At 40.1% G+C, this 27,648-nt stretch overlaps 2 protein-coding genes across 8 annotated transcripts in view; one reads left to right on the top strand and one right to left on the bottom strand.

Moving 5' to 3' along the window:
• The window catches only part of TPK1 (thiamin pyrophosphokinase 1), a 464,784-nt gene that overhangs the window by 426,806 nt on the left and 10,330 nt on the right, over window positions 1-27,648 (bottom strand). The gene's annotated exons all lie outside the window — the stretch shown is intronic.
• LOC100346272 (small ribosomal subunit protein uS8) lies at window positions 703-13,142 on the top strand. The gene has a single exon (XM_070071360.2). The coding sequence runs from the start codon at window positions 12,633-12,635 to the stop codon at window positions 13,059-13,061; it is 429 nt and encodes a 142-aa protein (XP_069927461.1). The 5' UTR covers window positions 703-12,632; the 3' UTR covers window positions 13,062-13,142.

Below are 27,648 nucleotides of genomic sequence, written 5' to 3'. Positions count from 1 at the left end.
GAATCAAGTGAGACTCAGATCCACAGTTTATCCACTCCCTTCTCAACTATGTATTTCACATCTCTCTCCTCAAATCTCTTTCCCTATTCTCACTCCCAACTTTACACCTTCCTCAGTGATGAAACCCAACCAATCAGAAAACACCACATAATCACACACTCACACACTTAACAGCACCTAAATGCACATGCCCCACTCTCTTTCCTACAGAGATAAAGGGTTTGTGCTCAAGGCTGCCGTTGTGGTGCAGAGGGTTAAGCCACTGCCTGCAGCACCATCATCCCATATGAGTGCTGGTGCGTGTCACAACTGCTCTGCTTCTGATCCAGCTCCCTATTAATGTGCCTGGAAAGCAGCAGAAGATGGCCCAAGTTTTTGAACCCCTTGACTCTCACTTGAGAGTCCTGGATGGAGGTCCAGGGCCCTGGTTTCGGCCTGGCCGAGACCCGGTCATTGCAGTCATGTGGGGAATGAACCAGTGGATGGAAAATCTCTCTCCCTCCCTCCTGTCTGTCTCTGTCTCCTTTTCTCTGTAACTTTGCCTTTCAAATAAATATTTTTAAAATCTCTGAAAAACTAGAGGGTTTGTGCTTCAAAGGCTTACTTCATTTTTGTGGCTTGGATCCCATCCTCTCTTGACCACATCACAATCACTAGATCATTATTGTAGTTCATCCCTCTTTTCTCATACATTCAATTTTTCTTCTTTCTGTTGGGTGATTTCTATAAGCATGTACAATGCAGTCAATTCTGCATTCTTTAACACACATGCATACACACACAAACTCACACTCCCTCATCCAGCTACTTCTCCATTTCTCTGCTTTACATCATAGAAAAGGCCTAAACAATCTCTGGAGAACTCTGTATTACATGTTCTCAATCACTAATATTCCATTCTCTTCAAAAACCACCACAATCATGCTTTCACTCTCACCAAATGAAAATACATCACGATCATCAGTGACTCCTCAGGGCTAACTGTAGGCTTTTAGTTCTTATCCCTCTTGACCCATGAGCAAGACTTGCCTCAGTTCATTGCTCCCCCCTTCTTGGAAGACCCTCCTTTACTGTATCTGAAACATTACCCTCTCTTCACTGTTGTCTTGCCTTACTGATGAATCCTTCACAAAATCCTTGGCTGGTTCCTCCTCTTTTTCACAGTCTGTTAAAGTCATAGCAGCCCAAGGCTTAGTCCTTGGCCCTCAGTAGTTTTCCACATTGATCAATCAGGCCTTCAAATAATAGCTCAGTCTTTCAAAAATATGCAAGCTAAGACTGCAATTCTGAATTTCTTGCATATATTTCTGACTGCCTTACATTATTCATTCACAGTCACACCTACACAGTGGCATTACTAATAAACTTACGTCTGCACCGATTCTTCTATGAGGCAGAAAACAGTCCTTTCCTTCCATACTTCTGCCAAATCCTACAGCATCTAACTCCACTTTTGTGGCAATTATCACATTGTTGGGTAGCTAGTTATCTCTCCTGGATTAGGAATGTCCCTATCTGTTCATTAATATATCAACCAATACTCAGTCTAGTACCTGGTATAAATGAAGAGCTTTAAAAAAGTGTTCCTTCAAATTTGATTTGTGGGGAGCTTGTGGACATAGTAACAATTATAGATAAGTTCTGCCAACACCCTATTTTCACTGGAAAAGATATGAGAGTTTTATTTGAAGGTTACAGAGAGATTCCCAGGGAAACATTTTTCCCAAGTACCTTCAACAAATTAAATAACTTCTAATGTGTCAATAACATAATTGCAAGTGTAGAAAAACACCGGAAAAGTCTAGAGTTGGATAAGTCAACCAAGGCATATAATCTTTATTAAAGGTCAGTCTTAGAGGTCTCCACAACCCACGGGCCTACACTCAACAGTGAGTTGATGCAGGTATGTTTGTAAGGATACTTTCCATATGTGAAAACTAATCAGGCTAAACATTTTCTAAGATATTATGCCTGAAGGCTTTTTAAAACACTGAGTCAGGACAGGTGCTGTGGCACAGTGAGAGCCGCTGCCTGCAGTGCCACAGTCCCAGCTTCTCTGCTTCTGATCCAGCTCCCTGCTAATGCAGCTGGGAAAGCAGTGGAAGATGGCCCAAATGCCTGGGTCCCTACACCCACGTAGGAGACCCACATGAAGTTCCTGGCTTCGGATCATCCCAGCTCCAACTGTTATGGCCATTTGGGGAGTGAACCAAAGATATCTCTTTCTCTGTGACTCTGACTTTCAAATAAATTAATGAATCTGGAAAGAAAAACCACTGATGAATAAATATCCAAAAATAAATCTAAAAACACTTAACAGAAACCTAAGTGGGGCAGGCATCCCGGTGCACTGGGTTAAGTCCCTACTTGAGATGCCTGCATCTCATATTGGCAAGTCTGGTGTGCGTCCTGGCTACTCTGCTTCTGATTCACTTTCCTACGAGTGTGCCTTGGAAGTAGCACGTGATGGCTCAAGTATTTGAGTCCCTACCACCCACGTGGGAGACCAGGATGATGTTTCTAGCTTCTGGCTTCAGCCTTGTCCAGCCAGCCAAAGTAGTTGCAAGCATTTAAGAAATAAACCAGGGGCCAATGCTGTGGCACAGCGGGTTAACACCTGGCCTGAGGCATCAGCATCCCATATAGTCACTGGTTCTAGTCCCAGCTGCTCCTCTTCCAATCCAGCTCTCTGCTATGGACTGGGAAAGCAGTAGAAGATGGTACAAGTCGTTGGGCCCCTGCACCCACATGGGAGACCCAGAAGAAGCTCCTGGCTCCGGATCAGCACAGCTCCAGCTATTGCAGCCAGTTGGGGAGTGAACCGTCAGATGGAAGACCTCTCTCTCTCTGCCTCTCCTTTCTCTGTGTAACTCTGACTTTCAAATAAATAAATCTTTTTTTTAAAAAAATAGAAATAAACCAGCAAATAGAAGACATCTCTATGTATCTATCTCTATCACTTTTTCAAATAAACAAAGTCTTAAAAGAAAAAGAGATATAAGAGGCTCATTTGGCTTATTTTTAAAATACTGGAAAATTTGCTACAGGTTTGAGCAAACATTAGATTGAACAGGTCAAAAATAGGTACCTAGAGTACTGCACATACTTTAAACCATGAGCAGTTTGTTCCGGCTGATAAATTAGACAGCTGCTCTGAATTACATTTCATGCTGTTTTCAAAACAGCTGATTTCTTGCTGCCAGTACTAAAGCTACCTGGAACCACATAGAGTTAACTTCATCATCATTTATTTATCTTTCAAGAAAGATACCAAATTTACTTGCAGCTAATTTTCACTATATCAAAAAATACCCCCCCTCTTCAAAATAGTACCGGCTACTATATTAGTGTCACAGTTATCACAAAATCATACAAAAGCATTGTTATAATATTGTACTTTTAAAAAAATGCTATTCTCTATTTTGCTTTTTTTTTTTTTTAATCTGAGCCAAGAGACAGAGAGTTCCTATTTGTTGGCTCCATCCCCAAATACCCGTGATGGCTGAGGCAGGACTCAGGCTGGGCTGAGGCCAAAGCTGGGAGCCAGAAACTCAATTAATGTCTTCCTTGTGGGTGGCAAGAACTCAACTATTTGCATTATTCCTGCTGCACACTAAGGTCTGTATTAGCAAGAAAGCTGATGCTAGGAGCCAGAGCCAGCGCTAGAACCCAGGTAATCCAATATGGGACATAAATGTCTTAACAAACATCGTAGCACTAGGAAAAAGACCTATGCCCACAAGTTTCTTTTAACCAACATATTCTTCATTTCCCACATTTCCGAAGGTAAGAATATATTTCTAAGTTCAAGGGCAAGAAAAAAAAAAAGTCACTACATTGTACCAATCTTTTAGATTGCGAAATCCAATTTTCATTTTTACTTCCAACTTCTACCAATCAGCATTATGCAAATTACAGCATAATGAATGTAACATATGAATGTAACATAAACCTCAATTCTTTCTAATGAAAATTTAAAATATTTCATTGTTCATTTTTCAAAAGATTTTTCCATATTAACTTAATATAAAGAAATTTAAAGTAGTTCCAAAAACACACGTTTATATACACTATCAGTCTAATATTCCTACGTGAACAGCATTAAATTCAAGAAATAGGTAATTACCCAGATTCTATTTCCTCAACAGCTCGAGCAAGGTCATACTTTTTTGTTTGTTAATAAACAACCAATTAGATTTATGCAGAGCCTTTTTATAAGTGACATTTTACAGTAATGAAAGTTCTCACTATAAATGATAAATGGTAAGCCAGTATTTACCCTTGCGGTTATGATGGTCTATTAAAATAAGTTATCCTCCTGCAATTTAAGTTTTATTTCTGTATTCCTTAGTTAAGTATATAACAAAATGTAAAATGGGTTAGACACAAATATTTATAAATACTCACTGGAGGTTCCAAATAAAACTATTTTCATAGCCAATTTTATTTATTCCTCTAAATGTGGCCTGTAGCAGCAATAGAAAAGTACTTACTTTTCTTCACGGTATATCATAAGGTTCTTCCACATTACAAAACAATATGTTATTTTGGATCTTGAAATAACTAAACGTCTCTAGCCCTATAGGCAACTCCTACTAAGCATTTTCCCTTAATAACACATCTCTGCACACCACTTCACAGATAATGATGGCATTTTTTAAGTATTATATGTCAAAAATTTTGCCACTTTTCACATATTTTTACTGCTCCTCTAGAGGATCAAAAATTCTTGATAAATGCCCAATAAATTCTACTACATCTGTAACTATATTAAATGAAGTGTCCACCACTTTTTCACAAAGAATATATTTTTTGCAACATGTTGGTTACTTCTCATAGTGGATGCCCTGAGTGACCATAATCAATTCAGAAAATCAAGCCTGAATTTTTTAATTAGTCAGCACTGTCTATAATATACTTGATGGTAATTCTTGTGCTCACTGGCCTTTTATCAAAGAAGTAAATCAGATTTCTTCATCTCCCATAGCCAAGTTCTCCCTGAGCGTCCTCCGAGACCAATGACAGCTATATGCTGCACTAAGCAACACACACACTGCTGTTACTCACCCTAGTACCAGCCTGCGGAGGTGAGCCAGCATCACAGGCTCCTTGGTTGAAAACCAATATAACCTAATCCTGATCAACTCTATGATTTTTCCCAAGATGGGCTGTGCTTGAACACCTTGAAATGAGTCAGGAAAATTATAGAAAGGAGAAAAATAAGAGGAATGTCCCTCCTACAGGGACAAAGATGTGCAGGGTAAAATTTAGAGAATATAAATGCTAAACCTGAATTTTTATGACTACTTCTAACTATTGTTATGACATCTGTAGCACAGCCAAAAATCAGAATAAACCAGGAAAGAACTGTAGCTATCTGAACCATGCTAGAGCTTCCTTTAAATAGCATTCATATCTTCTCTTTATAGCAAAGAAATCTTATACTTTCAAGGGCTGGCCAAGGGATTATCGAAATAGTTTTATAACCAAAGCAAACTTTGGATGTGTGTGTCAGTTGTGGTGGAGGCGATGGTGGTAGGGTGCTGAAAAAGAAATTTGAAGGTGATGACTTTCAAGGATACTCTCCACTACCATTCCTTTGAATAGCAGAACCTGCCAGAAAACCATGGACCCTTAATTTAGGAGGGACTCAGTTTATTGCATTATCCTTTAGAAACTTTGAAGAGTACATGGACATGCAATGACATCAAATTCAGCTCTGCAGGAATCCACAATTTAAAACATCATATTATGTAAATCTACTGTATATATGGAAACTTCCAATAAAAAAGAAACGAGGTTAAGCTGTTGCCTGAAATGCCAGCAACTCATATCAGAGTGCTGATTTACGTCCTGGCTACTCGGCTTTCAATCCAGCTCCTTGTTAATGCACCTGGCAAAGCAGTAGAAGGTGGCCCAGGGATTTGGACTCCTGTCACCCACAAGGGAGACCTAGACGGAAGTCTGGGCTCCTGGCTGCAGCCTAGCCCACACCCGTCAGTCATGGCATTTGGGGACTGAAACAAAATATGGAAACACTGTTTCTTTATGTCTCTCCCTGTATCATTCTGTCATTCTGCCTTTCAAATAAATCTTTAAAAAATATATAATAAACTTTAAAATCTTGACATGTGCAAACTATAGGATTGGCTGCCTAGATTTCAAGCTTGCATAAAGATTGAATACACCTAAAATTACATGTGTAGGATAGTAATGATTACAGCCCACAAGAATTATCTGCATCATTCTACCACTGGTTTGACAGTGTTGCCATTAAAAAAGGAGAAGAATTCAACCTTCAGTGAAAATTTAGCCTACTATCATGATGTGGGATTCTGACATTATGGCAAAAAAGAACAGCTCTTCTGAAAATTAGTTCTTATTTAAAAAGCTTATGTTAAGATACTGAACAAAGATAAAAGAAATTAAAGTAATTTTCAAAGAAAAAACTGTCAATATCTTCCAGGCTTCTTCAAGAACACTCAGATTTCAGTACCACATTATAATTAGCTTTCACAATTGAAAGTTGCAATTGCTCATGCACAATCACTATGTGAAGAAAAAAACCTAAAATATTATAATGCAGTCTATGATTTATGGGGCAAGTCGAGCTTGAGAACATCAAACCAGGCTCAAAGACAACGAGTTGGAATATGGAACACAGCAATCAAGAAGACAGAAACTCATATGCAAGAGGCCACTGCTTCTAATGCTCTATCATGAAGCTGGGGGTCTTGTCCTCCGTCTTCCAACCTCATACCACTGCTAGTCTAGATTCCCAGTCTCACACTTGATGCCAGAATCCAGAAGCTAGCACAGTTATCTGATTACCAGCAGACCACAATTCTGTGACATTATTAATGAACTAGGCTTTTAGCAGATGATCTGAGACCTTTGCCAGCAATATGGCTTCATTACCATGAGAAAATTTACTCTGAGTTTAAAATTACAAACAAAATATAGACTTCAAGGAAAGCTGGTTGCACAAACTTAAATTTATTGTCAATGAGAGCTGATCAGCACAGTTAATGAATTTATTTTACTAAAGCAAATAGTTAATGAATTTATTTTACTAAAGTAAATCAACTTTTTCCAGGCTTACCCTTTCACTACTAACATTTATATTAAATCAAGCAAGTTATCTTTTTCTTGGCTATGCACAAAGGACAAAAATTAACTTAAAATTCACAGTAACTGCAACCAATAACTTAGAAAATGCTCATGGCCCTCACCCCTTGTCCTTATGCTATCATGTGATAATGAAGCATTTAGTACACAATCACCATGCAACACCATATTGATGCTTTGACAGTAAGTGGTTTTGGATCGGGTTTCCGTGTTTACAAACACTGTATAGTTTTGTCAAAAAATAGAGTGACATCTTGAAGTAGTATGCTGACAGAATTACATAACACACACAGAGTCTATTTGTCAAAGATTCTGTGATGAGACAGGGCTAAAACTGAGAAAAGATGGTGGTTTAGACAAAGGAACAATTTATATTACAAGTATAAAATCTTTAGTCCATCATAATAGTTTACTTTTTTTTAAGGATTTATTTCTCTGAAAGAGTTATAGAGAGACGTAGACACACACACACACACACACACACACACACAGGTCTTCCATCTGCTGGTTCACTCCCCAAATGGCCGCAATGGCCAGAGCTCAGCCAATCCGAAGCCAGGAGTTTCTTCCAGGTCTCCCAAATGGGTGCAGGGGCCCAAGCACTTGGGTCATCCTCTACTGCTTTTCCAGGTGCATTAACAGGGAGCTGGATCAGAAGTAGAGCAGCCAGGACTCTAACTGGTGCCCATATGGGATGCTGGCACTACAGACCTGGGCTTTAACCCGCTGCACCACAGCACCAGCCCCAACAGTTTACCTTTTTATCTGCAGGGTATACATTCTGAGACTCCCAGTGGACACTTAAAACCATGGACAGTATCAATTCCTAAATATTACATGAACAGAACACTGCAATTCAGTGACAGTCAATCTGACAGCTGAGACAGCCATTAAGAAACTAATGGGCAGCTGGTACATACAATGTGAATATGATGGCCAACAAGATTATTCTGGCACAGAACAGTGCTTTCTGTATTTTCTTAATATTATTTATTTGAAAGGAAGGTGGCAGAGACACAGAGAGAAAAAGAGACCTTCTAACCACTGGTTCACTGACCAAATGGCCACCAACAGCCAAGGCAAGGTTTCCCTCGTGTGTGGCAGGAACTCAAGTACTTGAACTATCATCATTAGCAGGAGCTTATCAGAAGCAAAGTCGTGGGGACTCAAACCAGTACTCCAATAAGGGATGCAGGCATCCCAGACAACAGCTTAACCTGCTACACCACAGCATTAGCCCCCACAGTGAGATGACTACCCAGAATATCATGGACTGTAAAACTTAAGAAATGTGTACTTTTGGACTTTCACTGAATATTTTTAGATGCAGTTGACTGGAAAACAATGGAAAGCAAAATCACAGATGAGAGGGGATTACTAGAATTTATTCTGAAGATTTGTTTCCCTTAATTTACTTCTCAATAAATAGATCCTTGAAAGTTCTGAACAGATTGGAAGGAAGCCTGAAACAAAAGAGAGAAGCAGAGTTAACCAAAATTTTAAAGGCTGAGAGGAGGTAAAAGAAAAAGGGGTGAAAGGCAGGATTAATCTATAATCTATCTTTTTCTTACATTAACATCATTTACTGTAACTTCATATAAGGTGCAGGTAGCAGTTATAGTTCCAATTTTGAGTGACATCACTAAGCCAATGGAATAAACTTAACTTTTCTGAGACCCCATTTGTCCTTTAAATTTTAAGTGAACTCTGTATTTCACCTAACTTTGATAAACTCAAACCACCAATTAATCCTTAATAGAGACACCTATAGAATTTTGTTGCATGGTAAATCCTCCTGAGACATGTTAGAATCTGAATATTTTTAAAGACATAGTACTAACACAGTTATGAATATATTTACATTGTATTATACTTCAACAGCATTTGTGTTCTCCAATAAACTATTTAATATACTCACACTATTAATGTTAAAATAAAAGTAGCTGATTTCTTCAATAAGCATGCATTCACCCACATGCTATCTAAAAGCTATTTTTTAAGTTGGCTAGAATGACACTGTGTATATAGGCATTCTTCTATGAATTATGATACATATAAGAAAATGTAAGAGCAAATGCAACTGCTATTATTTTTAAAACTCTTTAAAATATTCAATGACAATAGCTTTCCAGTTCAACTACTGACTCATTCAGCATTCTAGTCACTAGCATGTGCTTTCTTAATTAGATGTTCTCCTAAAGATGTGAACTCTCTGGGGCTCCCAGGTTTCCTCACTCCTAGCAATCATCATTTTTTTTTTTTTTAATTTTTTTTTGACAGGCAGAGTGGACAGTGAGAGAGAGAGACAGAGAGAAAGATCTTCCTTTTCCGTTGGTTCACCCCACAATGGCCGCTGCTGCGGCCAGTGTGCTGTGGCCAGCGCACCGCTCTGATCCGAAGCCAGGAGCCAGGTGCTTATCCTGGTCACCCATGCGGGTGCAGGGCCCAAGGACTCGGGCCATCCTCCACTGCACTCCCTGGCCACAGCAGAGAGCTGGCCCTGAAGAGGGGCAACCAGGACAGAATCCGGCGCCCCGACCGGGACTAGAACCTAGTATGCCAAAGCAGGTGGAGGATTAGCCTATTGAGCCGCGACGCTGGCCACAATCATCATTTTTTTAATATGGCTATATCTACAAGTTTCCCAGCATTCTACAAACTCAGCCTCTTCTAGAAAGCTAAACAGAGAATAGCAACTTGATCACTACAAGAGAAAGATTAAATGCATTATACTGTTAATATTCTGCAAGAATAGTAGGGCATTCTATTAAAATCAAGGCAAATTACCTTAATAATCAAACAATTGGTAAAAGGAATCATGTTGGAGATAAATAATGTGTCATTCTCATACATATAATTACTTAATGTTTTGCATGCATAGCAAAAACAATGTTTTAAAATTCTTACATATTTTATAAGATTAATAATGTATGACTAATAATACAATTAAAGGAATGTAAATATTGTATCACTATACTTCCTCACTTCTCTATTAAACTGAGAATTGAACTAAAGTACGTGAAATACTTTTATGCAATTAACACTAAAGTCAAAAGATCCAGGAATGAAGAAAAACACACAATTTCTTCAGCAAACATTACCTTCTGACTACCTGTTTTTCCTACTTTCCTTAATGAACTCCTATTTTTGACATAATTCTAACAATCATGTGGTTTGTCAAATAATATCACATTAAAAATGACTTTGTAAACAGTAATTTGGATAGATACTGTAAGTCTAAAAATCAAAAGAATTATACACAAACTTTGTACTCTGGGTAGTAACTCTATTTATTACGTGGATGTGGGCTAGAAATTTTGAAACCTATTTATATATACACTATACTTGAACAAATAAGTAAACTCACTGGTTGTAAGGTAGTGAGACAGAGACACCATTGGCTGGTTCACTTTTCAAATGCTCCCAATAGCCAGGGCTGGGCCAGGCTGAAACAAGGGGTCCAGAACTCAGTCTGGGTCAATTGGATGGCAAGAATCCAACTACTGGATCCATCCCCCTCGTACCTCCAAGGGTGCACACTAGCAAGAAGCTGGAAGCAGAAGCAGAGCTGGAATTGAAACCCAGGCAATCAACATGGGATGTGGGCATCCCACGCAGCAGCTTAACCACTGTGCCAAATCCCTTCCCCAAACTCATCATACATCATGAAAACTAGGATTCTCACTGTCGAAGACATTACAAATAAGGAAATTAAGAAGGCATAGTGAACTCCGTATTGCTAGATTGTAATCTGAGAAATCAGTATGAAATCATGATTTTCAATTTATATATACAGATATGTACGTACAGAATACGGATCTTTGTGTTCTCTAACTTTATCTACTAAAATGGCCTTGAGCAATATGTACTGGTAACCCTGAGATCATGGCTTCTAAATGTCATTCTCTAATGAGAGTGGTCAAATTCCCTTGAGGTGACTAGATTGCAGGTCTGGGGCAGGAAACAAACAAGATTGAGACTAGGGTATTGCATGGAACCAGAAAATAAGAATATTCAAAAAAGATAGGAAACGGTTCATCAATCAACCTGAACTTTCAATGATGAAATGAGGAAAGGTAGAACAATTTGAGAAAAAAAAATGTCAAACTATAAAGTATCCACATGTCCATTCTGATATAATTAATTAAAGATAATAAGGACAGGGGAAGGAGCAAATCTTCTTCACAAAATACTGCCAACTGACAGATGTAAAAGGAAAACCAGAAACAGAAACCATGAGAAACAGCCAGTAATGAACATAAATATTGCCGTAGCTTGAGGAGAAATGGTCTATGTGTATAATTCCAAAGTATCTACAAGAGATATTTATTAATTTCAATGGAAAAAAACAGTAACTTTATACTACACATAGGTGGAGGACGACATGTGAACCAAATGTGAACAAGGTGAACAGAAACATAAGTGTGTTCACATTATGTTCCTTTGATTTGCTACACTAACAAGAGCACAACATTGCTGTGGAATTCTTGCCAAAAACATATTACCTACACCTAATCAGAAGAAAATATCAGACAACCCCAAATTGAGGGGTATTCTAGAAAATAACTGACCACTGCTCTTCAAAAGGATCCAGGCAATGAAAGACATGGTAAGATGAGGGAAACAAGAAAAGTAAATGAAACCTGTGATCCAGAAAATGGGCAGTGGCAGAAAAAAACTGATGTAAACAAAATAATTTGTGGCTATGTAATTTAACTGTTAACATTAGTAGATACTAGGTGAAATGTGTAAGGAAACTCCATTGTTTTCATACCTTTTGGTAAATATAACAGTATCTCAAAATAAAAAGTTTAGAAATATGGTTGCAATTTTAAAAGGAGGAAGATGGCTAATAAAAGCAAAATTGACTTTAGACAAAGCAAAATAGAACAGCGCACACCACTCCACAAGACTGACGACCAGAAATTATATGCAGTGTGTAGATAAGGTGGTAAACTCTGTTATATTGATGGTCCCCAATAAAGTACACCCAATATCCAAGCCTACAGATAGCTAGCTGTGAGCTCAGTTGTATTATTGCTTTGCACAGTGCAACCTTAGCACACAGGAGTCTAAGTTGCTTTCACAGCAGATTATTCTCTTGGTACCCACCTTCTTAGAGCCTTAGTAAAGAGGTCCATGCACCACACTGGAGAGACCATGTGGAAAGAGTTACCCGGCCACACCTCTTCCATGAATTCCATCTATGTAGGAATAGAAGCCACTTTGGACATGACAACCTCAACAGGTAGCAACTGGAGCCCAAAAGTGACCTATGTGATCCAGTTCAGAAAGAGTTCTGTCTGAGGGGAAAAAAATCAATATGGTCTAAAGTAACTAAGTTGATAAGTAGCAATACACAAAATTGTGCCTTATCAATAAAAGTTTTAAATTTGGATAAGGTATTTTGCTTTATATGACAAGACAGCAGACCGAGCTCATTTAGAACATTCTTACTGCATTCCCATGAAGTGCTAGATAAAGTAGAATAAGTAAGAAAATAGATGATATTCTTTCCGCCATCTTTCCGTGCCGCCGCGATGGTGCGCATGAACGTCCTGGCCGATGCTCTCAAGAGAATCAACAATGCCGAGAAGAGAGGCAAGCGCCAGGTTCTCATCAGGCCGTGCTCCAAAGTCATCGTCAGGTTTCTGACTGTGATGATGAAGCATGGTTACATTGGTGAGTTTGAAATCATTGACGATCACAGAGCTGGGAAGATCGTGGTGAACCTCACCGGCAGGTTAAACAAGTGTGGAGTGATCAGCCCCAGATTTGACGTGCAGTTGAAAGATCTAGAAAAATGGCAGAATAATCTGCTTCCATCCCGCCAGTTTGGTTTCATTGTACTGACAACCTCAGCTGGCATCATGGACCATGAAGAAGCACGACGAAAACACACAGGAGGGAAGATCCTGGGATTCTTTTTCTAGGGATGTAACACAGGCTTACAAATAAAAGCTCGATGGACAAAAAAAAAAAAAAAAAAAAATAGATGATACTGATCCAAATAAGCAAGGCTGACCCCACAAGAGAACATACTCAAGACCATGTGTGGAGGGAGGTGAGGGTTAACAAAAGAACACTGAAAAGCCAAGGTAGCACACACACGAGCAGATGCTGCTGAGGCACAGTGGCAATGCAGTGAATAGAGAAAGGCTAGCCAAAGGCAGGCCCTTTTCAGTTACAATTCTAACACCAATGCAAGGACAGGATGGGATTGCCCCTGCTGTGCAGGGATGCCTCAACATTCACAAATCAATCAATGTGATACATCACATTAACAAACTGTTGAACTAAAACAATACAATTATCTTAATAGGCGCAGAGAAAGCATTTGATAAGATACAACACCCTTTCATGATGATAACGCTAAGCACATTGGGTATAGGAGGAACATTCTTCAACACAATCAAGCAATTTATGACAAACCCACATTCAGCATCATGTTGAATGGAGACAAGTCGGAAGCATTCCCTCTGAGATCTAGTACCAAATAGGGATGCCCACTCTCACCACTGCTATTCAATATAGTCCTGGAAGTTTTAGCCAGAGCCATTAAGAAAAAGAAATGAAAGGGATACAAATTTGGAAAGAGGAAGTCAAACTATACCTATTTGCAAATGACATGATTCTATATATGGGGATCCAAAAGACTCCAGTGAGAGACTACTGGAACTTATATAAGAGTTTGGCAAAGTAGGGAGAAATAAAATCAATACAAAAAAAAATCAACAGCCTTTGTATACACATTGAGCTTCTAAGATCAATCCCATTCACAACAGCTGCAAAAAAAAAAAAAATCAAATACCTCACAATAAACTTAACCTAGAATGTCAAAGATCTCTACAATGAGAATTACAAATATTAAAGAAATAGAAGAAGATACAAAAAAGTGGAAAAATCTTCCATGCTCATGTATTGGAAGAATCAATATCATCAAAATGTCCATTCGTTCAAAAGCAATTTACAGATTCAATGCAATACCAATCAAAATACCAAAGAAATTCCTCTCAGATCTAGAAAAAATGATGCTGAAATTCATATGGAAACACAGGAGACATCAAATAGCTAAAGCAATCTTATACAACAAAAACAAAGCTGGAGGAATCACAATGTCAGATCTCAAGACATACTACAAGACAGTTATAATCAAAACAGCCTGGTACTGGTACAAAAACAGATGGATAGACCAATGGAACAGAATAGAAATGCCAGAAATCAATCCAAACATCTACAACCAACTTGTATTTGACCAAGGAGCTAAAACCAATCCCTGGAGCAAGGACAGTCTTCAACAAATGGTGCTGGGAAAACTAGATTTCCACATGCAAAAGTATGAAGCAAGACCCTACCTTACACAAAAATCCACTCAAGATGGATTAAAGATCTAAATCTATGACCCAACACTATCAAATTACTAGAGAACACTGGGGAAACCCTGCAAGATATTGGCACAGGCAAAGACTTCTTGGAAAAGACCTCAGAGGCACAAGCAATCAAAGCCAAAATTCACAAACAGGATTACATTACACTGAGAAGTTTCTGCATTGCAAAAGAAACAACAGGAAGTGAAGAGGCAACCCACAGAATGGGAGAAATTATTTGCTAACTATGCAACTGATAAAGGATTAATAACCAGAATATACAAAGAGATTAAGAAACTCCACAATAACAAAGCAAACAAGCCAGTTAAGATAAAGGTAAAGGACTTAAACAGCCATTTTTCAAAAGAGGAAATCCAAATGGCCAACAAACACTTGAAAAAATGCTCAGGATCACTAGCCTTCAGGGAAATAAAAATCAAAACCACAATGAGGTTTCACCTCACCCCAATTAGAATGGCTCTCATACAGAAATCAACAAACAACAAATGTTGGAAAGGATGTGGGGGAAAAGGTACCCTAATCCACGGTTGGTGGGAATGTAAACTGATAAAGCCACTATGGAAGACAGTATGTGGATACCTAAAAAATCTGAATATAGATCTACCATATGGCCCAGCCATCCCACTCCTTGGAATTTACCCAAGGGAAATGAAATCAGTAAATAAAAGAGTTATCTGCACCCCATGTTTATTGCAGCTCAATTCACAATAGCTAAGACATTAAATCAACCCAAATGCCCATCACAGACTGGATAAAAAAATTATGGGATATGTACACTGTGGAATATTACACAGCTATAAGAAAAAAAATGAAATCCTGTCATTTGCAACAAAATGGATTAATCTGGAAAACATCATACTTGGTGAATTAAGCCAGTCCCAAAGGGACAAATACCATCTGTTCTCTCTGATCTGTGATAACTAATAGAGCACATAAAATGAAATATGCAGAAGTAAAATTGACACTTCTAGAAGGGATGACTTGAGCTGCCCTTGTCTGGACTGTCAAGGAACAGTTTCTTTTGTCTTTTTTTCATTTTTTGTTCTTCATACTATTTGTTGAACTCTTAATATAGAGTTAATCGTATGTATAAATTCAATTGAGGATGGGTATCAGTAAAAAAATGAGAGTAGGAATAAGAGGGAGGAGGAAATTTCTAACTGTAAAGCTATATAGTTCTGCATAAATTCCTATGAATTTACTTCTTTTTTATTTTAATTTTTTTATTTATTTGACAGGTAGAGTTATAGGCATTGAGAGAGAGAGACAGAGAGAAAGATCTTCCTTTGCCATTGGTTCACCCTCCAATGGCCGCCGCGGCCGGCGCGCTGTGGCCGGCACACCGCGCTGATCTGATGGCAGGAGCCAGGTACTTCTCCTGGTCTCCCATGGGGTGCAGGGCCCAAGGACTTGGGCCATCCTCCACTGCACTCCCTGGCCACAGCAGAGAGCTGGTTTTTAAAGATAATACTGAAGTCAGACCTTTCTCTGTCTCTCTCTCTCTCACTGTCCACTCTGCCTGTCAAAAAAAATAAAAAATAAATAAAAAAATTAAAATGGCCGGCACCGCAGCTCACTAGGCTAATCCTCCGCCTTGCGGCGCGGGCACACCAGGTTCTAGTCCCGGTCGGGGCACCGGATTCTATCCCGGTTGCCCCTCTTCCAGGCCAGCTCTCTGCTGTGGCCAGGGAGTGCAGTGGAGGATGGCCCAAGTCCTTGGGCCCTGCACCCCACGGGAGACCAGGAGAAGCACCTAGCTCCTGCCATCAGATCAGCACGCCAGCTGCAGCGGCCATTGGAGGGTGAACCAATGGCAAAGGAAGACCTTTCTCTGTCTGTCTCTCTCTCACTGTCCACTCTGCCTGTAAAAAAATAAATAAATAAAAATTAAAAAAAATTAAAAAAAAAGATAATACTGAAGTCAGTGCTGTGGCACAGCAGGTAAAGCCACTGCCTACAGCACTGGCATCCCACATGGGCACTGAGTCAAGTCCTTGCTGCTCCACTTCTGATCCAGATCCCTTCTAAAGTACTTGGCAAAGCAGCAGAAGATGGCCCAATTGCATGGTTCCCTGCCACCCACAGGGGAGATGAGAAGAGTGTCAGGCTCCTGGCCCAGACCCAGTCTTGCAGTCGTTTGGGATGTAAGCCTGTGAATAGAAGATCAATTTGTCTCTCCATCTCTCTCTTCAACTCTGCCTTTCAAACAAACAGATAAATCTTAAAAGAAAAAAAAAAAGTTGAGAAAACTACATCAGCCATACTGTATATATGAAGGAATTTCAAAATGCTCATGGAAAATGGAATTCAAAAATGTTTCCTTGGGTGCAAAATATTTATTGAAATCATGCAGTTTTTCATAATATACATTTTATATTTTAAAAATAAGTTTGTGTATATTCATGTTGTACAACATGGTATTATGGGACACATACATATAGTAAAATACAGTAGTGAATCAAATTAACACACTCATCATCTCACAGTTAATTTTTTTCTATTTTTTATTCATGCATGTTGAATATCACTATTATCATTAACAAAAACCCTTTTCTTTCTTTCTTTTTTTTTTGACAGGCAGAATTAGTGAGAGAAAGAGAGACAAAGAGAAAGGTCTTCCTTCCATTGGTTCACCCCCCAAATGGTGCGCCAGTGCGCTGCGGCCAGCGCGCTGTGCCTATCCGAAACCAGAAGCCAGGTGCTTCCTCCTGGTCTCCCATGTGGGTACAGGGCCCAAGGACTTGAGCCATCCTCCACTGCCTTCCCAGGCCACAGCAGAGAGCTGGCCTGGAAGAGGAGCAACTGGGACAGAATCCGGCGCCCCAACCGGAACTAGAATCCGGGGTGCCGGCGCCGCAGGCAGAGGATCAGCCTAGTGAGCCACGGCGCCGGCCAACAAAAACCCATTTCTAACATCCATTATATTACTTATAAAAACTCAGAGGTCAAGCAAAGGTGAGTAGAGCTAAAGCAGATTTAGTAGTCACCTCTGGAGGATGGCCTTTTGTTTTCTTTCACTGTGAAACAACAGTTATCTATCTAATCAAAGTGCCAAAAATTTTAAGGAAAAATACACAAAGTTGCATAGTTGAGGATCCAAACCCTAAAATCTTATAAACAGATGCATAATGAACATTTCCCATGGACTTTATGTAGTATCCCAAACTGCTCAGATACAAACCTAATCTCTGCCACTTCCTGGATGTATAACCTTGGACTACATATTCAACTTCTATCCCTCAATGAAATGAGAATATCAGTATATCTTAAAATGGCTGTGACAATACAAAGTAACACAAAGGAGACTCTAGAAATAGCTCCTTGCATACATTAGGAGGTCTTAGTAACAGGTATTGATAATCATCTTTGGCCGGCGCTGCAGCTCACTAGACTAATCCTCCGCCTTGCGGCACCGGCACACCAGGTTCTAGTCCCCGGTCGGGGCGCCGGATTCTGTCCCGGTTGCCCCTCTTCCAGGCCAGCTCTCTGCTGTGGCCCCGGAGTGCAGTGGAGGATGGTCCAAGTACCTGGGCCCTGCACCCCATGGGAGACCAGGATAAGTACCTGGCTCCTGCCATCGGATCAGCGCAGTGCGCCGGCCGCGGTGCGCCAGCCGCGGCAGCCACTGAAGGGTGAACCAACGGCAAAGGAAGACCTTTCTCTCTGTCTCTCTCTCTCACTGTCCACTCTGTCTGTCAAAAAAAAATAATAATCATCTTTATTATACAAACATGTACACATAAAAATGTGTAACACAGTTTATGCCTCTCAAACATGTCTCAAATAGTGTGAAACATGTAAGCAGGAAATTCCCCACCAAACACTCAAGTATTCTTGACTGACTAGTGCTTCTGTTAGTAGCTGCATGAGCAGCTCTAAATCTCTGACACCATAAAAATGATTCAATTTCACAACAAGACTGACTAAACATAAGCCATTTATACTTCAAAAAACAGTGGAAGGGCAAAAGTGTAATGCCATATTTTTATCTCAAATATTGTTCTTACCTGGAAAGTAGAAATAGTAACTCATCTCCTAACGGTAATAGAAAGGTTAAATTTATGATGGATTTAAAGTATGCAATACTGCTGCATGCATAATTCTGTCACAGTTATCTAATGTCACAGTCCAGTGCACACTGCAGCTGAATCACTACTTTTCATGAATGTCATTAGTATCAGCTGGTCTGAACATGGGCTCCCTGCACTTACCTTTTTTTAATCAACAGTAATTACTACAGGCACATTCTAACAGATCCCCTGAAACAGATAACACCAGTTCAGGGAAGTAGATAAAGGGCGAGAGAGAATATCTAGAAATCAACTGTTCCTAAGATAATAGTAATTTGGATCAAGAAAGAGATGGTAGAAATTAAAGTAGTAAACTATGTATAGCTTTGAACAAAAACTGTATAAGGTTTCCACCAGGATTCCCATAACCAAATTCCGTTAGCTCTGAAAACTACTTCAGAGCCTTGGGCACTAGCCACCTGGAAATTCCCATTACCATCTCATTTTCCCCAGTTCTATTCTATTCCTGATATTCCTATGTCAATGTTCCCAGTCTTTCAGCTTTTATCTAGGTCAGCTTCTTTTACTCTCCAGTTTTTGGATATCTCATTATTCCCAAATGCATTCCATCCTCTTTCCAAATTTCAGTTATAATTTTAAAAGTTTAAAATCTGGGGAATGTAAAAGAAGTTTTCAGTTTACTGAAACACTAGTTCAGAGAAAAAAAAAATAATTTACATAGTTAGAAGGTAATACATAGAGGAGATTGAGCATACAGAAATTAAAACACATAAAACTACACAACTTTTGCCCAAATATAAATTTATGTGACAACTGTATGCATTTCACCCCCTTAGAAAACAGGTGAGAAAATACAAATGCAAGTCTGGAGAGCCCTAAACATTCATTTCATCTCTCTCCTCACTGCTTCTCCCCATTTCTGCATCTTTTCCAGGCACTGGGTAGGTCAGAGTTAATGAAATGGGTTGAAATTAGGCACTGATTATCAGAGACTCCTCTCTCTATGGAATGACATTCCTCTCCTGCAGCAATTTCCATGGCACCTGGCAGTGCGGTGTCTCCCAGCCTTCACACCTTTCCCTGGGATGAGAAACTGGGGCTCATGTGCACTCTGCTACTTCTCTGCTTCTGTGTTTTCTCCAATAACCACTATTTAACACTTGCATCTAGCAGCATGCAGATGTTTGTCCCTGCCCACTGTGCACTGCATAGGGTCATGAATGGCTCTATGGTAAGTTTTCTACAGATGCATTTTCATTCTTAATTTTCTTAGCCAGTGATAGAGCATTTACACATAAAGTGAGTTAAATGAAATTTTAAATGACTTACCTTTTGAATTAACCACAAAGAAGAGAATTTTGCTTGCCAAATTTTTTAAAAAGTATGAAATCCTGACTTTCTTACACTTAAAATAAATGAAGTCAAACATAGTCAACTCATCAGTTAATTTATTAGTACAAATTTGAATATGTGCTTGTATTTATTCCTGAAAATCAATTTGTTAATAGGTGTAAAAGTAGTGCATATATTGTAAGAATCTTCCTGAAACTGAGAAGCAAGGGACTCAGCCTTCAGTGAACTAACAAGATCACAACCCAAATTACTACTATGTTTTTGGATAAAATTGGCTAATAAAAGTTGGGCATTTCTTTGATACTAGTGGCATCATGAAAAAATTACTGAGATACTTAGAGTAGCATAAACAGAAAACTTAGAATTTTCTACCTTACTACAATGAAATGTAGTTTCTAGGACATCTCTAGGCAGAAATTAATTGTGTCTCCACTGGAAAAAATTTACAAGCATTATTATGGATAAGAACCATTTGTATAACTATGAACCTTAAGTTCAACTACTAATAATAGTTAATAGTTAATAATTTAACTATCAGATTCAGATTAACTTCTAGCCACACAGAGTTGCAAAACAGTGTAATCGAAAGAAAGTAAAAGATGTACTGCCAGTACATACTCACTTCAGGATCCACTAGACAGTCCAGCATTCCATTAAAAGAACACCCAGCAATCTCTTTTGCACAGTTTTCAGTATTGGACAGTTTTTTCAGCTTAGATTATAGCTGGTGCTAACCCCCAGGTGAGCCATCCTCTGTGCAGGTGTCCAGAACACATCACCACAATACGCACTGACTGACAACAACGCTCAAAAGAAAACCACTGGGCACTGTTAGCTTAAGCATTACCATAAAATATGCTAAATAAAATTTATAGAAAGCCACTGTTTTGGACTAACCTCCTGCAATAAGCCTTAGGAAACCAGAATGAAAGGACTCTCACCAGGCAGCAAATAATCAAAGTGAACACTGAAACTGGCCAGTTTTCACAAACAGGAGTCCCAGCAACCTAAGAAAAGGAGCCCAGGTCATCTGAGCCAGCAGACGAACCCTCTGCTGTAAGTAAAGTTAACTTTAAAACAACTGATCTGCTTTCTGCTCTCTACGTCTGCTCTCTTCAGTGTTTTTTCTTGCTATAAAGGCACCCCCTTCTGCTTCAGCCCACCACAGCACTCATTCTACTTTATTAAATGAGATGTTGCCTGATTCTAAAATTGTACATAAAAGCCCCTGAAGGTCTTTAAAGTACATTTAAAGTTGCAATGTTGTCTTTTCACAGCTCTAGCCACTAAGGGACCCAACTCCTAAGACCCCTTGAAAAATGCAGGAAAGGCACCAATGACCCCTTTAGAGAGCTCCTGTCTTTGTCATGGAGCTCTGAAGGTTGTAAGTTCCTCTCAGGTCAGATTTTCCTTCTGCATTGAGTTCGCGGAACTCTTGGCTTCAAATCTTGGGTTAGTTTGTGCTGAGAGCAAGCCTATGATCCTTTGGGGTTTGTAATGCCTGATGGATCACTGGCAAGGGTAGAAGTCACAACGAAATACAGCTGAGAACTGTGAGGATGCTACTGCAGGGATTATGTACAAACTCCAGCTTTTGGAAACTGACAGAGATTTGGGGTCATATCTTTGGTATTTTCATTTCTGCTTTTTTTTTTTTCTTAAAGGGGGAGAAGATGAGAGGTGAGAATGAATCATTAGCCACATTAATTGAAGGGAATCTCATAGCCAAAGTAATAACTTGATTGGAAAGCAAGAGGTCAGGCACTGAAAAGCTATCAGAGCACTCACCACCAAAAAATAGGACTAGCTTGAGAGGATAAACTGGACACTGAATGGTGACATCTACCAGCTGCAACAAAATGTGCACACAGGGAGCTAGGTGACCCAACCCTGCAGCACTTCCTTCTTAGGTTTTAATCTCAGCTCTATTATCCTTAATTTCTAAAAATCTGGGACCAGCATCGAAACATGGCGGGTAAAGCTTCCACCTGCAATGTCGGCATCCCATATGGGCACCAGTTAAATCCTAGCTGCTCCACTTCTGATCCAGCTCCCTGCTAATGGCCTGGGAAAGCAGCAGAAGATGGCCCAAGTGCTTGGGCCCCTGCAACCCATGTGGGAGACCTGGATGATGCTCCTGGCTCCTGCTCCAGCCCTGGCCGTAGTGGCTATCTGAGGAGTGAACGAGCAGATGGAAGCTCTCTCTTTCTCTTTCTCTCTCTCTCTCTAACTCTGACTTTCAAATAAATAAATAAATATTTTTAAAAAATAATTATGACCCCAGAAGTTGCAAATATTTACAGAAGTGGCAAGATCTTACTAAAGATACTTTAGAATAATAATGAACATTTTGTGAAAACACTGTACTTTAAAGAAGTGTATTTAGACACAAAAGTTCTCAAATTTAGGTCCACAAAAGGATGCCAATTTATGAGCAGAAGCTTCTAAAATCATTTCAAAAATGTTGCCCAGGGTAGGCATTGTGCAACAACAGGTTAAGGCATCGCTTAGGATACCTGCAAGTGTTCCTGCCACCCACATGGGAGAACCAGAGTTCCAGGCTCCTGGCTTTACCTGGCCTAGGCCCAGCTGTTGCAGGCATTTGGGGAGTAAACCAGTAGATGTAAGCTCTGTGCCTCTCTCTCTCACCATATGCCTCCCATTCAAATAAATAAGTATATATATATATATATATATTTTTTTTTTTTTTTGACAGGCAGAGTGGACAGTGAGAGAGAGACAGAGAGAAAGGTCTTCCTTTTGCCGTTGGTTCACCCTCCAATGGCCGCCGCTGCAGCCGGCGCACCGCGCTGATCCGATGGCAGGAGCCAGGATCCAGGTGCTTTTCCTGGTCTCCCATAGGGTGCAGGGCCCAAGCACCTGGGCCATCCTCCACTGCACTCCCTGGCCATAGCAGAGAGCTGGCCTGGAAGAGGGGCAACCGGGACAGAATCCGGCGCCCCGACCGGGACTAGAACCCGGTGTGCCGGCGCCGCAAGGTGGAGGATTAGCCTATTGAGCCACGGCGCCGGCTTAAATAAGTATATATTTTTTAAAAATTATACTGCCCCTTTTGAAAGACTATTTTACAAAAGATAAAGTTTAAGCAACTAATTGATGGGTTACTTGGGTATGCTATCTTTTCTACTTAGTTACTACCCAATCATAATTGTTACAAAGGATAGACTCTCGGAACCACATGATTTGCTTCTTTTTCAAAGACATACATTCTGAGTCCAGGGACAAGTAACGCTTTCTTTGCTTTATTCCTTTCTGGCTCTGTTCTAGAGTCAGTAACCTAGCTAAGAAAAAGCTAAGTTGTGAGGACCAGCTATTGGACTAAACCAGTCTCCAAAATTTAACTTTCTGGTATTCAGCTGGCTAGTTCTAAATTATTTGTGGGGGAAAAAAAATCTGTAAAGAAAAAACACTGGAAAATTTTTACCCTAGGAGAAGGTATTGATCTAAGCCAGCCTCACATTTGACCACTCTGTCTTCACTGGGCTTCCCAGATACAGACTGAATGGGTTCTTAGAAGAATAGTTGATGGTGTATGACAAGGTTGGCCTGGGAATGATGTTTCTTTCCCTGCAACAACGATTTCAGTGTTTTGTTTTGTTTTGTTTTTAATGATCATTTTTATTATTTTCATTCTATTTGAAGGCAAAGAGACAAAGATAGATCTTCCATCCAATTGTTTACTCCCCAGATGCACACAACAGCCAGGGTTCCAACAGGCTAAAGTCAGAAGCCTGGAACTGAATCCAGGTCTCCCCTGTGGGTGTCACCCCAATGTTTGAGCCATCATCTGCTGCCTCCCAGATGAGTTAGCAGGAAACTGGATTGAAAGCCTGGAGTACCCAGGATTCAGAGTAAGCATTCCAATATGGGTTGTGGGTATACCAAGCAATGGCTTAACCTGCTCCTCCACATCTACCCCAGGCAATGACATTTTTGCAGGCTTTTCAGAAGCTTCTGCCCATAAACGGCCTTCCTGTGTTATCGGGAAGCTGGAATAATCAGGCCCTCTAAAATTGGATGCAGGCATGACATATAACAACCTAACCACTGTGCCACACACCTGCCCTGATAAAATTTTTAACTATTTTTAAAAGGAACCTGGCATGACGATTAGGTGTTGCTCAAATTTTAAGGAGCTTAAAACTAACCCCAGGGTCTTATTAAAGTGTAGATTTGTATTCAATCAGAGTGAAATAGGGTCTGAGATTCTGAATTTCTTATAGTTCCCCAGGCATGTTAATGTCACAGGTCTAGAGACTTCAATTTGTGGTAACACAAAGAAACTGATACATGTAAACAAGGGTATGCAAAGTTCCGTTTTCCTGGTTTGGTTTTGCTTGGCTTTTTAATCCTAACACAGTGTTTCCTCCAATGATTTAGCAAGGCCTTCCTGTTGAGAATTCTCAAATATCCTGCAGATGCTGCAATTTAAAGTCAAGGAAAACAGGACCCCAGAAAGCACTCTTAAGAAGGACTCCTCGGGGCCAGCGCTGTGGTGCAGCAGGTTAACACCCTGGCCTGAAGCGCCAGCATCCCATATGGGCACCAGTTCAAGACCCAGTTGCTTCACTTCCGGTCCAACTCTCTGCAGTGGTCTGGGAAAGCAGTAGAAGATGGCCCAAGTCCTAGGGCCCCTGCACCCGCATGAGAGACCCAGAAGAAGCTCCTGGCTTCAGATCGACACAGCTCTGGCCCTTGCGGCCAATTGGAGAGTAGACCATCCGATGAAAGACCTGTGTGTGTGTGTGTGTGTGTGTGTAACTCTGACTTTCAAATAAATAAATAAATCTTAGGGGGAAAAAAAAAAAGAAGGGCTCCTCATTTTCAGGAGTAGCTACTGATGCCGGTGATGGGACAGCAGATCTGCAAAGCATGACACAGGGAAAATCACTGTTACATCTCCCAGTCCTGACTGAAATGGTTCCTGGTACAGGGCAGGTAGGCAACTCAAATAATCATTCAGCAAGCAACCACAATGTTCAGTAGCCCCAGAAAAGAAAGAAGATCGGGGCCGACATTGTGGCACAGTGAGTTAAGTCCTCATTTGCAAAGTTGGCATCCCATATCAGAGTGCTGGTTAAAGTCCCAGCCGCTCCTCTTTCAATCCAGCTCCCTGCTAATATGTGTGCAGAAGCAGTAGGTAATGGCCCAATATTTGGGCCCCTGCCACCCACATGGAAGACCTGGATGGAGTCCTGGGCTGCTGGTTGTGGCCTGGATCAGCCCCAGCTTCTGTGGCCATTTGGGGAGTGAACCAGCAGCTGGAAGACCTCTCTCTCTCTCTCTCCCCTTCTCATTACATCACTCCTCCATCAAACAATTAAAAAGAAGAAAAATCTGGTTAGGCTTCTAAAATTTAAAGGTCAGATTAGTAAAAACCAATACAGGTCTTCTTTAAGTTGGAAAATAAGAGAACTAAAAGTAAACTTCAGCTTATTTTAAATGACATTTTAAAATGATCAGTTGTGGGACTGCATTGTGATGTAACGGGTTAAGGCACTGCCTGTGACACCAGCAGCCCATATAGGCTCTGGTTTGTGTCCCAGCTACTACTTCCAATCCAGATCCCTACTAATGCACTCAGGAAAGCAGCAGAACATGGCCCAAGTCCTTGGGCCTCTGCACTCACATGGGAGAACCGAATGAAGCTCCTGGCTCCTGGCTTCAGTCTGGCCCAGCCCCAACCATTGTAGCCACTTGGGGAGTGAACTAGCAGATGGGAGATCTCTCTCTCTCCTATTCTCTCAATTTCTATTACTCTGCCTTTCAAATATAAATATTTTTAAAAAAATCAGTTGTCTGTCCAACAGGGGTACATTGTCTCAAAAAGACTGAATACATCCAAGCAAGAAAGCATGACAGCTATGGCAAAGGAAGGCTACAAGGCCAACACTGGGAGCAGTAACCATTTCCAAAGCACCTACTCATCCGTAGTTTTCACTATTCACCTCGTTTGCACTTAGATATGGAAGAAACTGCAAGAGCAGTTTTCATACTTTGAAAAAAGAAAAACTTTCAACAGCAATTGGGCCAGGAAGCCAAAACCTTAAACAAGACCTAAGAATAAATCAAAAGCTTAAATTTGCTGGAAGTTATAAACACAAGAGAAACTGTTCCACTGTGAAAAATGAATACCATCAAAGACAATGGTGTGATAAAGACATCGGAACAGTCTCCAAATGAAATCCATTTGTTTGAGCATCTGTTTGCCACCTACAGAAGATAACTCACTCTGATGGATTTAACCAAGAAAAAAAGATAATAAAATTCATTTGATGGGAAGTTAATGCACAAACACACCTTATTTTCCTAGAAAACCTCAAAAGATATCTGGTGTTAATTTATGAATACCTACAAAGGTGGGAAGAGGGGACGGGGCTGATCCAGCCACAATATTTTAGCCTTGTGAATATTAAAAATGCCCCCATGGTTCCACTTAATATTTTCAATCATTTCATCTAAAAGATTGTCATTCTTACTGATAATGTCATAAAGCATCAACTTACAAGATTTTTTCAAAAGATTAAAGATCTTTAAACTCACATAAAAAGGTTTAGCTTCTATAAACACAGAGCTATTAAAATGCTAATATGGAAAGATGGGGAAGGGGTGACACACAGACTAAATACTACTAAAGTACAGGAAATTGATTCTCTAGATGATGTGGAAAAGATGGCTTACAGAGTTAATGAGATATTTCTTGATGCCAGAGAAACAATTTGGCCATGCACAATGAGGATTAACCAAAAACTGACATTAAATATAATGAAACTAAATAAAAGTACAACAAAAACAAGGCAAATATGAAAATCAAAAAATAAATAGGGAAAAGTTAAACCACATCAATACATAAAATGAAGGGTAGCTAAATTCCAAAACCTCTCACTAGGCTTCCCTACTCTTTGCTGATGGTTAACAACAGGTCTGATCGTTATTTTTCAGTCCCTCTTTTTTAGGACATGGCACCTGCAGACGAGGCAGAAAGCCACATGTCATACAACCCAGGCATGCACAGAAGCTGGAAAGTCCAGCAAATAAAACCTAAAAATCTAGGACACCACCAGACTTACTACACCAGCACCTTTCAAAAGAGGTCTGCTGAGGCTAGAAACTGGGAATTAGAAGTCCACCTAGCACACGGCATTTAACCAAGCGGTTGAGATGCCTGTGTCCCATATCAGATGGGGTGGGTCTGATTCCTAGCTCCAGCTCCTGGGTCCACCTTCCTGCTAATGCATACCCTAGGAGGCAGTGGTGATCACTCCAGTAACTGAGTTCCTGCCACCTATGTGAGAGACTGGATTGTGCGCCCACTTCACAGCTTCCATCATTGCAAGCATCAGGATGGGATGTGTGCGTTTGTGTGTGTGTGTGAAACATTAAAAATTACAAAAAAAAAAAAAGTCCACCTTACCACGCTGGGTTCAAATTCCTCCAAGCAGACCTTGCCTTGCCCAGTGTTTTGCATACCAACCGCCTCCTACCTAATTCATAAAAACTTTCCACAAATCCCCAACTGAGAGCCAGATTAAGTATTGCACCTAACTCCTTGCTTGACTGCCTTGTAATATACTTCCTCTCCACAAAACAGCAAGCCTTCAGTGTTTTCTCCATCTGATACACACGGGCTGATGGACTCATCTTGTTTAGACAACAGTTGTGGCACCAAGTATTAGTGAATTAGAAATAAATTCATAGTAATAAAAGGAAAGATTTCAACATTTATG

This window comes from Oryctolagus cuniculus, chromosome 3, assembly GCF_051225735.1.
Source record: "Oryctolagus cuniculus isolate XC-2025 breed Fujian yellow rabbit chromosome 3, ASM5122573v1, whole genome shotgun sequence".
Classification (NCBI taxonomy): Eukaryota; Metazoa; Chordata; class Mammalia; order Lagomorpha; family Leporidae; genus Oryctolagus; species Oryctolagus cuniculus.
Note: the sequence above shows the minus strand (reverse complement) of the source record. Positions and strands in the feature narration are given on the sequence as shown.